Here is a 15,819-nt window from a genome sequence, read left to right on the forward strand (position 1 = left end):
GCTGCTTTGCCACTCCCTTACTAAGCTGCTGAACTCATCAAGCCAAAACTGCAGCTCACCTTTCTGAGTTTGAGGAATTTAGGAAGGACCATCTCTTCCAGAAGAATGCAACACACTTGAGATATCTCCTGATCCTACACTGGGCCTAATTTGCCACAAAGCTACTGATATTTAAAGTATTCAGTGGTAACTAAGAACCTTTCTGAAGTGATAAGAATCACTGTGAAGTGACAAACAAGAATTACTAGGTTCTCCACTGCAAACACCCATTATAAATATTTTCACCCTGAACACCTGGAGCTATTGACAGACAACATCCCAGTACATACATATGTGTCTAAGTGTTCACAGAGAGAGCTTCCACACAGGAGCCACTGTACAGGCAATCTAAATTCTGTTTTTCAATTAAGCTACAGGTTTCACCAACTTGAACATACAAACCATTACAGCACATTAAACTCATGTTCTTAATCCCTCCAAGAGAAGTAAGCTTTTAGTAAGAAAAAGATGCAGCCCATGGGAATACGTGCAAAGAAAGCTAAATGGGGACTGCTTAAACTTATTGGTACTAAACAGAACAAAAAAAATATCTTGTGCCTTATTTTTATTATCAGCCTGAAAGATCAAGAGTATTACTATTTTTTAAGCCATTATTAACCAGGAAAATTGATTAATCATAGTGTACTTTCAAGTATATATCTACAGGGTAATCAGACACCTAGCTTCTACTCAGAAGTAATCAATAAGAGATAGTTGCTTGAATATCTTCATCAATTAGTGACTTAATTATATAGGTTACCAAATCTTCAGGGTCAGCATTTTAGCATTTTTTGCATGATAAAATGATAATTTACAAGATTAATTTTTAACTGAAATTTCACTATAATTGCATTTAGACAAACTTTTGCCTAATGTAAATAAACAAACACAAACCAGCATTTCCAAACAGCTGTAAAAAGAAAACAAACAAACAAAAAACAACAACAAAAACAAACTGCTTTTTCTTATATCTTCAGCACATTTGTTGATTACTTGGGATTTTTTTATTTGACTCTAAGCTATTTCTAGTTGTTAAATACAACTTATAGTTTCTGTTCAAAATATCCCTTTCCCTATTTTAAAAACTAGATCTGTCAATCCTACTTCATTCACTTGTTGAATGGAAGAGGGAAATAACTTTTCTCTCAGCTGCCAATTCATTTCTCAACTTTTTAATGAGTTAATCGTTGAACTATACCACTGGAATCAAACATAATGAAGGTAATTCTGCAGAGCAGGCTCCTGGAGCCAAAAGCTGGCTTAGCTCTTCAGCAAACTGTGGTTCCAGGTGTGCAGCTTGTGATTACCGCCAGTAATTCAACTGCCTTTTAAATATCAACTAATTTATTTAGTTTACACGACCACTAATAGCAACTGTAGGCCCCAACAGCTCAGCATTTACAATGCTAACAGGCTTAATATATTTAAAAAAAAAAAATCAAACCATAAAGAAAATAGGCAAAGTTTTTCTATACCCTTAATGAAAGAAATACCATACTTTGTCAGAGCTTGGATAAAAGGTTCCTGTGGCACAGTTTCTGACTACTGCAAGACTATTTCAAAATGATTTTTAGCCTTTGCTTCAGACAGTCCCATCACAGCAAAAGGCGCTACAGCTTTCAGGCAAAGGCTGAACACCAGCCAGCAGGCCTCACAGGCACCTCACCCGCAGCTACCAACTTTCCTATCCTCATGCAGCAGTCGTTTACCTCACTGAGAAACGCTGAGAAGCACAAAGCATCTGAATCTGAGCTTAACGTGGGAGATGGTAGCTGTAGGCAGATGATGCTGCTTAAGTACCAACAAGCACAGCTCACTTCAGCAAGGTACCAGTCCTGCAAGGGAGCCTCCCTCAAGGGCACAAGCAGGGACATGGATGGCATCTGCCACCTGCATGTTCTTCCAGAGAAACTTTTCATTGAAGTGACAAAGACTACTCCAAGTATTTTCTAAACAAGGGCAAGAAGGTGGTGAGGAAAATGCAGCGGAACAAACTGCCCACAACACTATCCAACACAACTTGCTCACAAGCTAATTCTTGTTTGTCCGAGGGATGCTAGAGGCAGACACTTCCAGGCAACCTTGTACCAAGAGAAAATTCCAACAGCCTGTTTGTATTGCTGACAGCTTTAAAAACAATTTAATTCACTGCTTTATAGGCAACATAATGAACTGTAATTCCTGCTGTCCAGCGCAATCCAACTTTTTCACTGGCAGGAATCCCAACAACCTTATAATGGCACTTAGGAAATCTCTGACTAAGAAATACAGATTGCCTCCATGCCTATGAGACCATCCATCAAAAAAGACAGGCACAAATCACAGATCTTGACATTTAACCACAAATCTCCTCTCGGGGGGAGATACAAATATGCCTCATTTAATAAATTAATTCTTCCCAGGAACAAGATTTTCTTCCCAAACTTGAAGTACCTGACAATCGGTAAATGATGCCATCCCAAGGCACCTCCAGGGGAAAGCTAAGCAGGACCTGTCACACTGGAGGAGATTAGGTACACCCCAAGAAACCCACGTCTGCAGACATATCCCCTACCTCTGCAACCACCACGCACTACACCATGTGGTGTGTTCAGAGGTTACAGTTAGAAAAATGTAACAGCTCACATAGCCTGAGGAACAAACAGATACAGACTAGACCACTCATTGGGTGCAGGTCCAAAAGGAGAGCCTGGCAGGTCTGCCACCCACCAGGACCCCCAGGGTGCAGGTCCCACACACAGAGACCATCCCCATCCCTGGCTCTGCCTGCAGCAAAACGCAGCCTCCCCACCCTTTGACTGGTACAATGTCATGCAGTAACCACAAGCCATTCAAAACAAGCAACAGGGAAAATATTCAGGAAGTTTTTAATGTTTTTTTCCACTGTCTTAATGATTAAACATTCAACAACAGAAAACACTTGGCAGTTTACTGAAAGCCTGTTGATGGCACATCAGCCGATAACAAGCATCCTACTTGATGACAGATAATCCTTTTTCCATTAAATCAAGAAAGCATTAAATTTGAGATACTGCCTAACTCCATTAGAACAAACAAAACCAAATCCTCAAAACTCCCAAAGATCTGCAGGAACACAACAAAACAGCTCAGTGCTTTCAGAATTTTTAGATGTATTTAGGGGGTTCTTCTCACTGGCTTGAAAGTACCAATTTGTGCTGGCCTTCTGGTTGGGCTCTTTCTGGGTGACAGAGCACTGCATTTTCATCTATTCAATTTACCTTTTGAATCTCCTGATAACTTTTCAAACATAAGAGTCCAGCGTTCTACCTAGACTGCTCCAGAGGCAAGCCAGAAAGCTACCTCTATTTCCTCTTTGCAGTTTAAAGATAAGGAGTTCCTCATTTATATATGAGGCTTTGTTATATTAGAAAGGCTTGAACCAAAAATCCAAATTTGGATCCTGATCTGAATTTTGCAGCTCTGGACCGTCTCCAAATACTTCTGTTTGGCAAGCAGCAGAGTGGTGTAACAAGAGAAGGCAACATACATAAGTTATGGGTTCTGTATAAAAACATTAAGTTCAACCCCTGCTTTCAAAACTACACACACAGGCGCACGTACACATACAAAGACTAACAAAACCACCCCAAGCCTCAATTAATTAAAAGATTAATCAGTGCTTCGGTATAAACCTGATCACCTAAACCTGAGCAGTACTGTGATCTCACCCAGTTACAGTGTTATTTCCGATGAATTTAGATGGCATCCAGAAAACCTGAGGATGAAAATCTGAAATCCAAATTTCAGATAGATATTTGGATTCCTACTCACCAGTGGTATACAGACACATGCAAATCAAACAGAACTGCCCCAAATGGCAAGCAACCCAGCTATGGAGGCCTGATATGACAGTCCTGCAAATCTGTGCTTATGAAGAACTCATTAGAAATGCTGCTCTGAATCACAATGTCACACCATCTGACTTGCTTCAACAAGGGGAACTCCGGCAGTGGAGAGTAAAATGTTTATGAAACAAGGAATTGCATATGTTTGATGCTGTGAAGTCAACAATTTAATGTACTCCTATGCATTTTAAATGAACAGCAGTAAAACTTAGCCAAATCTTTTATATCACTTGAACATTGTTTTCCTCCATATACTTTATTAGATCCTATTGTTTCAAGAAACAAAGACAAACAAAACCCACGAGCAAGACTGAAAAATCCACTCTTCCTAAAAGCAGATTTACAAAGATCTTTTTTCTGCAAAGCTATTCCATCCAACTTGGAGCCAGGATATTCAATAAAACCTCAACGCCGTTCTCAAAAGGTTACATAAAGGTCAGCATTCATTTTATTCAGGTTTATTTTCTAACCTTGTAAAAATGCCTGCAGACCAAATTGGCTTCCACACCTGCTGACCTAGAAACTCCACCACCATGGTGGCCATGCCCCGTTTTGGAAAGTTGTTTCTCCTCCCACGCCGATCTGGCACTGACTGCTGCGTGCCACTGACCTGCCTACTCCCGGCAGTCTGCAGCATGAAGGAAGGCTTTCCCAATAGCAAGCGGATGCGTTTCAGCAGAGTATAGTAAATGCTTTTTTTTAAGCCACTTTGGTGAGAAGGAATGCTTCCAGGGGGGTTCCTCTCAAAAGAAGGGTTTCCTCCATACAGGAATGTGTAGCAATAAAGGGTATACCTGGACCTCGTTCAAGGGAATAGAAGATCTCCAAAACAACCCACAGAGGGGATGGAATGGCCATCCTCCAGGAAAAGAAGTTGAGTTGAAAAAAGTGACAAATGGTGTAGGATTTATTTTGCCCACTTGAAGAGATCTGCACCACAGATGGTTACACCCTGGCACACAGTTTAAAATTTGTTTACAGTCAAAGAGAAATAGGCACATTGAGTGATCAGATGGATTGTTTTATGAAAACATCTTCCCTAGGAGATGGCCCTCAACTCAGAAGTGCATTTTTCTCCACAACAGCTATAAGGGAGCTTTCTTGACCAACGTGTACAGAAATAGATAGAGTCAAATGAAATAAATTCCACTTTCTGTTCCTATCTGTTTGGGGAAGCAGAGTGTGATGGAGAATGACATTCTGCTAAATGCTTTGTCCAAGGAAGGCTGATCTTCCCTGAAATAATCAAGAACTATACTAAAATATGGTCCACATCTCAATTTTTTCCTATGTATCTGACCATATCAGGAAATGCATTCCAGACAGGCAAGTCTCACCATCACCTGTAAACAATGGAACCATACAGCCAGGGAAAACTGGGTTAGTGACAAGAAATTTTTGCAGTTTTACACAGCATCTCTTAGATGAGGAGCTCAAAGTACTTTTTCAAAGAAGGTAAACACACTTCTGATGTTATATATATTCAGTGATTTGAGTGCAGCCTGTACACCTGTCAGTGATAACTATTAGCTCCTCCTCACAATAGTCAGTAATCTTTTATTGAAGAACCGTAAGTTTTATTTCCTACCTCCAACAATGAATTAACCAGGACAAAGGCGGAAATGAAGGCTGGTGCACTTTGGGCTAGGGGCACTGAATCACCAGGGTCTGTAATCAGTTACAAGAAATTTTAAGTTCTCCACTCAATTCTGACAGACCATTTAACAAAATATAGAGGTGTTTTGGTTTCAGGGGGTTTTCTGCTCTTATTCTCTGTCTCCCTCTCCTGAGCTACAGAAAATTGAAAAAGCATAAATACAGATTCATTGGTCTAAAGATTAATCCAACTTGACTTAAGAAATCTGTATTTAAAAAAAAAAAATATATAAAGGGTGTTACAGGAATTTCAACTGCAGAAGATAACTACCAAAAAGGTGTTTGTACCTGTATTTGCCAAGAGCCTGAAACACATACCGCTTGAGCTTCCCTCTTCATTGCCAGGTATTTTATTAAAAATATCAAGACTGTCAATCATTTTTTCCTGCTGACCTAATCATACAAATAAGTAGCAATTCCTATTACGAAAAATCTCAATGGCATTTCCCAAATTGCAGAACATTTGCTCTGCCAACAGCAAAGTGATGATCCACACTTACTGACAATGCCTAATGAGGAGTGATGGATGCAACTACAGGAGGGAACAGGAATGACAGCAGTCGTAAGACAGAACGGAGCCTTCCAAGGATTAGAAAATATTGAAATCAAATAAAATCAAAGGTAGAAAATATCGCAATCAGCTAATCTGGTTTTCTAGCACAATATCAAGAGCCTAAAACTAACAAGGGCACAATTCACCTCCTACTCCCCCTTCAACATGAGACTAACTGGGCCTTAGGACGTATAATTTTGGCCCTGCCTGTCCTAGGTCATGTGGTTTTCCAATACAACTTCTAGCTAGAAGAGCAATTTGAGGACAAAAATTATGGATCTGAAACCCACACACACATCCAACTGAAATTGCTGCAAAAGCAATGCTTTGTGTTTGCCACTGCACACTGCCTGGTCCTCAGCTTCGTTTACATGTGAGATATTGGGGAGGGGGAGGAGAGAAATTAATATCTCAAGCAGAATTATTACATTCAAATCCTAACAGATGCCTTTAGGACAAAAAGAGCTGAGATGCAGGCAAGGTGAAAGAAGCTGGGGCCAACTCGTGCACAGATGCAAGCACCAAATTACTATTTACAACAGTAAACAAGTACGAATTGAAGAATCATCACCAGTTATTCGCAACAGTGAACAAGAAAACAAACCCATCCGTTCCTTCAATGATCACAGCTACAGACTGGATTTTAGATTAATACAGTGAGCAGAAGGATTAAATAGTCTAAAAGAGTTGGTCTTTTTCTTTCACATCAGTGAGAGCAGACCCTCAACCACCGCCTTACTCCCTCAGCCACCTCCGCATCTCAATCCTTCTGCCACACTGCTCTTACATCCATACATCGCTGGCTGTCTTCAGCTATAGGATATTCTTTGGCAACTTAATGTAATATTGATCAGACTCTATCTTCACCACCATATGTTTGGCTACAGAAACATACACAAATAACACACATTTGGTAATACAGTACCCTCACCCAAAGAAAATAAATGAAACCCCATTAGTCTATATGCTCAGACAGCTGACTAGGGAGGTTTTCCCACCTTGGTTTTCCCACATTGGGCTCTAATGTCTGGGCAAAGAGCTATTAATAAATATGAAAGCTTTAATGAATCTAAAGGGAAATAAAAACAGGCAAATTAAGGCCCAGTGTCCAGTGAAGACCAGGGCAATTTACAAACCCGTCCAACCTGACACTAATCAGCCAGGCGGGGCTCCCAAAGACAAGTTCTCCCCGTCTAGACTTATAATCCATCAATGGGAAAGACATCTAATATTTCTACCCATTTCATCGACACCATAAGACATATTCAATGCCTCAGCAACTCACATACACAACAAAAACAAAACCAGACACCACTTTGCTGGATGTGTTCAAGTGGGACAGACAGGAAAAAAGTACAGTTAGACAGTGATGAACTTTACTTATTGTAACCAAACAGCAGTTAAATACCTGTATGTGATGTAATGCAAATAAATACTTCCTGATTTGTTTTTAAACACAGCTAAGTAACTTCTCTTCCTCTCCTCCATCCAAATTTATGGTCACTTTAAATGAAACAAAACAAAACAAACAAAACAAAACAAAAAAAAACAAACAAACAAAAAAAAAACACCACAAACAAACCAACCCACCCAGACTGGACTCCTAGCAAGAACATTTTTATGTTTTCAGTACATACGTTGACCATGCCTGCAATTTTAACCCGCAGGACCTAACCTATTGTTTCATTTCAAGAGACTCCACATGTTCACAATTACTTGAGCTACTTTTGTTAAACTACATTTTAATTTAATAAACAGAATACATTAAGTATGAGTTGAGATAATGAATAACTCATTGTCGCACTCGAGGCCTACATCACACACTATATTTATATTTGTACAGTGGAAGGACAAGCACAGACTTGTTTGTGATCCTCAAGTCCAGTATTTCAGTAGCTGCTATATTTTACTATACTACTATTTTCATTGCCAATACAATTTAAAGACTGAAATCCTTTTAAAAAAAAAAAACAAAACAAAACAAAAAAAAAACACAACCAACTAAAACCATCTATCCACTATGCACAAACATATAGGAGAACAGAGGCAGTGGGAGAACAATACAGAAGAGTACTAATCTAGATGTGCTAAACCTCTAGGAAGCAAAGGAGGAATTGAACACACCAACCTGCCAGCACACACATCTGGCACGGCAGGGGAAGAGAGGAGGAAAAGGAGGGAAGGCAGAAAAGAGGAAGCTCTCTTCTGCACGTTACACCTAGTTGTTAACAACAGAGCACTGCCATTTTCACAAGCAGCTTTCCACAACCTCTCCCACTGTTTATCCATCACCAGCACACAGCAACCACTGAACAGAACAGCCGATCTGAGACTGCAACTACAGGAGACTTTCCACTGTTTACTCCAAGTGCAGCGTGCACGACGTCCCTGGCAATGCTTCTCATCCTCACTGCTCAAAAACAACCACCACATCTAGATGAAGGTGCAAATTAACATTAAACTCCAGCCTCAAAGGAGGCTGCTTGATCTCAGTACAGAAACACGGAGTCTATAGTAGTCCCAGACAAAAGATCTGAAGATATCAAAAAGAAGGTTTTCTTATAAAAAATAACCTTATCTTCAAATACTGCATTTCAACAGTATAACCCGCAGGGAATGGATACTGCCACAGAGCAGCAGGGAAGTCCCAACCCAGCACAGGAGCAGGTAGCCAGGAGGAACACTCACGCAGAAGTAGGGAACGCCTGTGGAAGTACCAGGAGACAGGGCTGCAAGGTGCAGCAAAAGGCAAAGCCTCTGCTGGTCACAGGCACTTGGCACCAGGAGCCACCTACGCTGGGCAAAACGCTGCATTCCTTTGTACCAAATGTGGGCTCAGGCTATTCATCAAGTTTACCTGAATCAAATAAGCAGCCTTCATTTAAAAGGCTAACATATGCACTCTTTTTCCTTGAAAACTCATAATAAAAACAGAGGTTTTACTTAGTAGCCATTTTGTCTTTAACTTGGACATGATACCTAATCTGAATGCAAAGTAAACATGCTCTCTGAGGCTCATTTCCAAACAGCACTTTCACTGAAAGAGAATATAAAAAGGCCATCACTAAATAACGTAATAAATTAGGACTGTGAAGATTTCATGATCTAAACAGACAGCAAATTTTGCAGTTCGTATTCCTTCTCTAGATCATATTGCAGAGAAAAACAAAAGGTAGCAAGTGTAGATTGAGGACAATGAATTATTATTTACTGTTTAAATTTTAAAAATAAACAACCAACAACCAAATAATAAACAATTTCAGTATGCCATACAATAAAAGAATCTGGAGATAAAATTATATTTTGATTCTTTTCCAACTATATCAATTCACACCATAAAATCTAACTATAGTATGATGTAACATGTAAGCTAGCTCAGTATGGTTTTATTAGTATGAGTACATATATAGAAAGATATATATGGTGTGTGTATATATAAAAGAAAACAATATAGATGATGAGTAAACTATATTTACAACTCCCAACTTTCACAATACTTTATCAGCCCCCTCAGTCAAAAGCAGCTTTATAAAACATATACAAAATATAAATGCTGCTGGTGACAGCCTCCTGCAGATTATTTTTTTAAAAAACAGGATATTTTATTTGCAGGGCAAGATAAACTCAATTTATCTTTTTCCCCCACCAAATACACACAAAATAAACGTTCTTAAGTAAAATGTTGGTTACCTATGAACATTGTTTTAATTTTTAGGGGAAAAAAAAAAAAAAAAAAAAAAAACCACAAACACAAAAGAAACTGGATTCCTGTACAGGAGCTTGCAAACCATCATTGTAACTTTCAGCCAAAATTGCATTTCAATTGCCAGACTGGAAACTCAGAAGAGAGGTTCACAGGGAGGCTGGGAAAATGCACCCTTACTGCAACGCTCTGCATTCCCTGCTGCATCAACACTCTGTGCTGGGGGTCTCATGTAAACGTTAAAAAAAAACGGACGTAAAAGCAGAGGCCCGTATAAAATGCCGACTAATTAAAATGCCTTCGGCAGGTGAGATTGTACCCATCCACCCGAGCAGAGCCGCTCCGCAATCCCCATTATCGCTGAACGCGAGCAGGCAGCACCGCTCACCCGCCCCCGGCACACGGGCGGCTGCCGCCTCGTTACTGGAAAATAACAAGCACCAGGCGCGGCAACAGCCACGAGCCTCCCGTCCGCCTAACCGGCACACCTGACCACGACCACGCGTGTTTTTCGCACGGCCGCCCGCGGAGCGCGTCTGGGGGCGCAGCCCCATGGGACTGGGGAGGGAGGGGCGGGGGTCGCGCAGGCAGCTCCGCGCTTCCCGGCACAAAGGGGCCGCGCCCCCCCCCCCCCTCCCCGCACCCGAGCAGCGCCCCACACCCCCCCACCCCACCCCACTCGCGTCCCCGAGCGCCGGCCCGGGGCGCAGCAGCCGCGGGCGGCGCGGCCTGGCCCTTACCAGATGGAGCTGCGGATCTTGTGCTGCAGCGCGCTGGCCTCGCCGCCCTGCAGCCCCGGCACCAGGGCCGGCAGGGCCCCGGCGGGCGCAGGGGTGCCGGCGAGCCGCCGCGGCGGCTGCCCCTCCGGCTGCTGCTCCTCGGCCATGGGGGCGCGGCGGCGGGGACGCGGAGCGGCGCTGGCCGCACTAGGCCTCTGCCGCAGCCCTCGAGTGAGTTGCCTTCCCCTGTTGCCCGGGGGACATCACGGGCGGAAAGCCGAGCCGCGTCCCGCCGCTACGCCGCAGGATGGCGAGCCTGGCCCGCGGCACGGCGCATGGCGGCCTGGCAGCCGCCGCCGCCACCCCCGCGCAGGGTCGCTCCGCGCTCCCCCGCCTCGCAGCACCTGGCCCGGCCCGCCCCGCGCCGCCGCCGCCGCCGCTCCTCGCCCCGCGGCCGCCGTGCCCGCCCGGGCGCCGAGTGCGCAGGCTCGGCGCTGCCCGAGCAGACGGGCCGCCCCGCGCCGCCGCCGCCGCCGGGGAGGGGGCCGGGGCCGGGGGCGCGGCCGGCGGCGGCGAGCCGGAGCCGGAGCCGGGGCTGGGTGGGGCGGGCGGCCGCTTCGATACCTCCGGGCCGGGGCCTACGGGCCCCCGCGGGAGGTGGTGGGCTCCTGCCGGAGCGGCCCGGCTCTGCGGGGGGCGGCCCCCGCTGCGCGCCGGCGGCGAAAACAACACATATGTGCGGTGTCCGTTTTTGATAGATGGAGAGCTGTATATAATACACGTAGATGTGCATGATTTATATAGGATGCACTGAGCGCATAGCTGCACACCGGAGACACGTGAAGCCCGCTCCTGCGGCAGCAGCATTACATCAGCTGGCTGCACCACCGCCGCCCTGCTCCTCTTGGGGTGCTCCCTGCACCTTCCCCTGCCTCCCATGAGGACAGCGCTCCTGAAATGCCCATTGCTTGGGAAGGAAAAAATAAAAAATAAGAAATTTTCCTCACACCTCTCTGAAGAAGCCAGCCATCGACATGGGGCTGTGGCAGGCCAGGCCATCCCTTGCCCTCAGCCTTCTCCTCTGTCCCCTGAACATCAATGGGGCCGTGGTGCCATTAGTACCACAGGCCTTTACCCCCAGTTTTCTGTGAAGGGCAAAGAAGGCTCAAGCTGCCACTGTGCTGCCCCTGTTTTCCCAATCACTCCAATTCTGGTAGTGTTCCAACAGGAATTCACAGTTTTCATACTCAGCCCACTGGGACAGCACTTGGCAGGGAGATGGACACACTGGTACCCTTTCTGATAGTGGTACAGGAGGGCAAAGTGACTTCCTAGCCTATGCTGATCACAGCAAATGTGGGCCTAAAGACAACTAATAATGTAAATACACACATGGAAACATGGCATTGCTAAATTTAGGAGATGAATATTTGTAAATTACTATGTCACCAACCAAAGCGAGACTTTTCAAAAATAAATCTTCACTTACGCTTCCACTGCTCCAAAATCAGAACGTTAATGGCTATGATGATGGTGATATTCTTCTCCTTATAAAACCTCTTATCAGAACCACAGAAACTAAGCTCTCTTGTTCCTGCCTCTTAATAAAAGCATTTTTTTTTTTAACTTGAATTGGAAATTTCTGAAGGGCATCCAAAAATGAGAAAAGTATAAGTAAAAATTGTAATCAGAAGTAAACAGAAAAGTAATGAATTTAAAATCTCTAACTGCTCTGCTTTTTTTGCAAGAAAACTACATCAATATCCGTGTAAACTAGCACAGGAAGACAAAGGTGAATGTCCTTGGTGATATTTTCTAGTTTTGTGGCAATTTCCACTTAACACCAATTGTATCAAGACAGCCAGAATTGCCTCTGTTGAGATCTTTTGTTGGACCCTGTGGCATATGCCTGGCCAGAGCTTAACCCATGGGGATCCCAGCTGTAAAAATGTTCTGGCCAATGCGTATTTATCAGTCCCAGATTGAAATCGATGGGCCTACACATCAGAATAAAGTTCAACAGATGTGCTTCATCTTTGCAGGATCATAGACAATTACAATAAAGTGGAACAATATACATCATTTCAGTGTTGCTTTCAGTCTAAACCAGCAGTTGGAAGACAAATTTATTGTTTAGTTCCTCATGAATTTAATTCCCAGCCATGTGAAAATGTAATCACACTTACCTACAGATGTATGGGTATCGTATGACCAAGAAAAATATATTAGTCACACCTCTTCTGCACGATCTGCCGCCCCACTCACAGCCTGGCACCCCAGGGCTGCCACCACCATGCTGTAATCACACCAGGTGTTTTAGGGCACAATGTGATTAAAGTGGCAAAGAGATTAAATAAGTGGGCCAGACTCCTAGGTTGTATTTTTGTGGTAGAAGCCATCAGTGGGCCTCAAAAGCTATGTCTGTACTTCTATATCTCACCATCAATTCTCTTTTTCTAAAAAAAAAAAAAATTATTTTTTTTTCTGTGCTTTTTTGATGTGAAGCTTCCAACTGTAAGCCAGTCTCTATCGCTGGGTTTGTGTTGTAGGCCCAAAATAAGATTGCACAGAGGCCCAAAATGAGATTGGGTTCCTATTTTGTGTAAAGAAGAGATTTCCTCCTCAGGCCTAACCATAAAGAAGAATTTAACATTCTTTCCCAGAATGATACCTAAAAGAAATGGGGCTGTGTTGTGTATAGCTGCATCAGAGAGGCCCACACTCTGCTCTCCGAGAGCCTTTTTTATATTAGGAGTAATTCCCCCTCAGTGCTTTCCTCATGTTCCCTCAGTGTGACTGGGTGCAGGGTTTGGTGCAGATTTGTTACCTGTTTTAACACCAAGTGAGACGTTTTTTCCTTTATGTGGTAGGTGGGCCATAAACAGACACCATTTTATAGCTGATTCCTACACAACCAGCTGAACTTGCCTTGCATTTCGTACCGTCACTGCACCTGTGCAAAATGGGTGAAAGAAAAAAATGGTGGCATCTTATATGCAGTTTACATGATTATATACGACCAAAGCAAAGAACAAACAGATCCAAAATAATTGTGTAAACAAAGACCTTGTGCTGACAAAATTAACTTGAAGACCCTGAAAGGAATTATTTAACAGCTGAGAGATGAACCTGGACTGACTGGAGACCTCCAGGGAATATCCACTGAGGGCCACTACAACCATCTGCTGGAGTTCTTGCATCTAATATCTCAGAACACCTTCCTGTGATGCAGAGATTGAGCTTCTGGTTAGCACTATATAAAAAACACACAAAAAGTAATACAAACAAGTTAATTTTAAGTCCCGTTACTGTAAACGAAGGCATGTGTTGAAGTTTAAGCATGTCAGAAACCTGACCAGTATCTGCTGAACTGGGATCTTGTTCTTTCCCATTTTCCAAATGTCTGTTTTTATTCAAGAGCGCAGCAGCTGAGCTCAGAGCAGATAGGCTGGGGGCTTTCTGTCCTCCCCTCCCTTTTTGCAGACAGATTTTTCTTGTCCAGAAACTGATGTTGCTGTATTAGTGCTAAAATTCCTGTCTTTTCTAACTCAAAACCCTGGAAGCCTGCTGCGCCAGACCGATATATTCATTAGAGGATGATCTTCAGAAGAGAATGAAAGAGCTGTTCTGGGGAAAGAAAGAGCCGGCTGTCTGTATGAAGACAATCTCCACCATGCAGTCCTGTGACAGGCAGGAGCTAACTCCATTTTGCCAGGTTAATTCCAAAAGCTGTGTTTATTTTTCCTCCATTTCTGGCGCTTAGGATCTAACACGAGCCCTCTCTGCGGGGAAGGGTTGTACTTAAATACTGTCTAACCTATTTTCCAGGTTTTTCTCTACTTCAGCCACTTTAGCGTGGCTTTGTTTTGCTTTTTCTTCCCTGTTATGAATTGTCTCTGACAGTCAGGGAATACAGCGTCTCATGCTTTCAAGGAGGAATGCCTCACTGCGCTTTCTCCAGCTAGCAGCCAGCACTGAGGGGAAGGCGCTTTTCCTGCTCTCCTGTCAATAGAGAGGGATCTGCCACCTCTTGTGGGCCAGAGACCTGCACACTCAGAGACTAACCTGAGGTATGAGACAGATAAATAATGAAAACTTGCTATCTTTATCCTCAAGACAAACTTAAAACATATTCTGTGAGTCTGACTTTAAAGGCTTGCTAAAAAAACACACTTTCCAAAAGCTTTAAATGCTGGTTCAGTGAACTCCATTTTGATGCCTTTTTGCAACTCTCCTTCCCTCGGGATGACTGTCTCCATGTATCCTGAGCTATGCCCAAGACATCTTCCTCTGGTTCTCTTTGTTTTGTTATCTCCATTCATGTGTAGCACCTGTAAAATGAAAGCGCAATAACTAGTAATTCACCTAACCAATTTTAATGAATACTTCAGCTTTTATGTTTTTGATTATTTAAAAAAATAAGTAGCCAGTTTACCTAGGAAACCTTGAAACTCATGTCATACCAACTGACAGGAGAAACCGGGCTGTGTTCAAACCTGGCAGTGAAAGGGGGGCTATTTTAATTATAATGAGAGCCTGCTTGACCAGAAGTTTGCCAAGCTTTGCTGGGTCTTGCAGCATCTGTTTGGAGCGGGTGCAAGTGTTGTGTGGTGGGCAGTGTTGCAACCTGGCAAATAATGGGGAACATCAAAAAAAATGCTAGGGAAGTCTGAGGTAGGCCCCATGATCATAAGTCCTTCTCCAGCAAAGAAAAAGTATTAGCTATCACTGTGACTAGTAATGGAAACAGTTTTCTTAGGCAACCACAGCTCCAATTTTCTGCTTTGCCATACATTTAGTCATTTATATCTCTGCAAGGCAGTTTTAAGGTGCTAATGAAATGGGCATGCATCTGTGCAGATGTGGATGATCATCAGGTGCAAGACAGCTATGGCCCAGGCTCACAGAAGCCCTGCTGTAGCTTGCCACGGTCAGTCAGTCAAGGAATATGGTGTTTTGCTGGGGTAATACACAGATCATTTGCATTCTCTAAGTCATGATAACCAGATTAAATTCCCAAGGTCCATCCAGGTTTTTTGATGATATGGATAGTTTGAAACATTTCTGTAGACTGCCTCCTCTTTACAGAACAATAAATCTTCCTCTCAATGTAATGTCAAATGGGCTCAGCTGCTGAGCTTGAAAAAGTTATGAGTATGGTGTTCCTATATACTGCATGCTTGTCTTCAGGCTGGAAAAAGTCAGTAAGGAAGAAAAAGGCACAAACTACCACAGCCTAAGAAAACTACTTAGAAGGGGACAGTGGGTCTTGAAAGTGGTGAT

The 15,819-nt window shown here is 43.3% G+C and overlaps 1 protein-coding gene across 1 annotated transcript in view; it reads right to left on the minus strand.

Annotated features, from left to right (window-relative positions):
• Positions 1-10,933, minus strand: part of RFX7 (regulatory factor X7) — a 54,391-nt gene extending 43,458 nt beyond the window's left edge. Inside the window, exon 1 of the mRNA XM_042804085.1 lies at positions 10,558-10,933. Coding sequence (XP_042660019.1) covers positions 10,558-10,703 — 146 coding nt within the window. The 5' untranslated portion in view covers positions 10,704-10,933. The remainder of the gene's footprint in view (positions 1-10,557) is intronic.
• Positions 10,934-15,819: the final 4,886 nt, after the last annotated feature.

This window comes from Tyto alba, unplaced genomic scaffold, assembly GCF_018691265.1.
Source record: "Tyto alba isolate M040663 unplaced genomic scaffold, T.alba_DEE_v4.0 Super-Scaffold_41, whole genome shotgun sequence".
Lineage (NCBI taxonomy): Eukaryota > Metazoa > Chordata > Aves > Strigiformes > Tytonidae > Tyto > Tyto alba.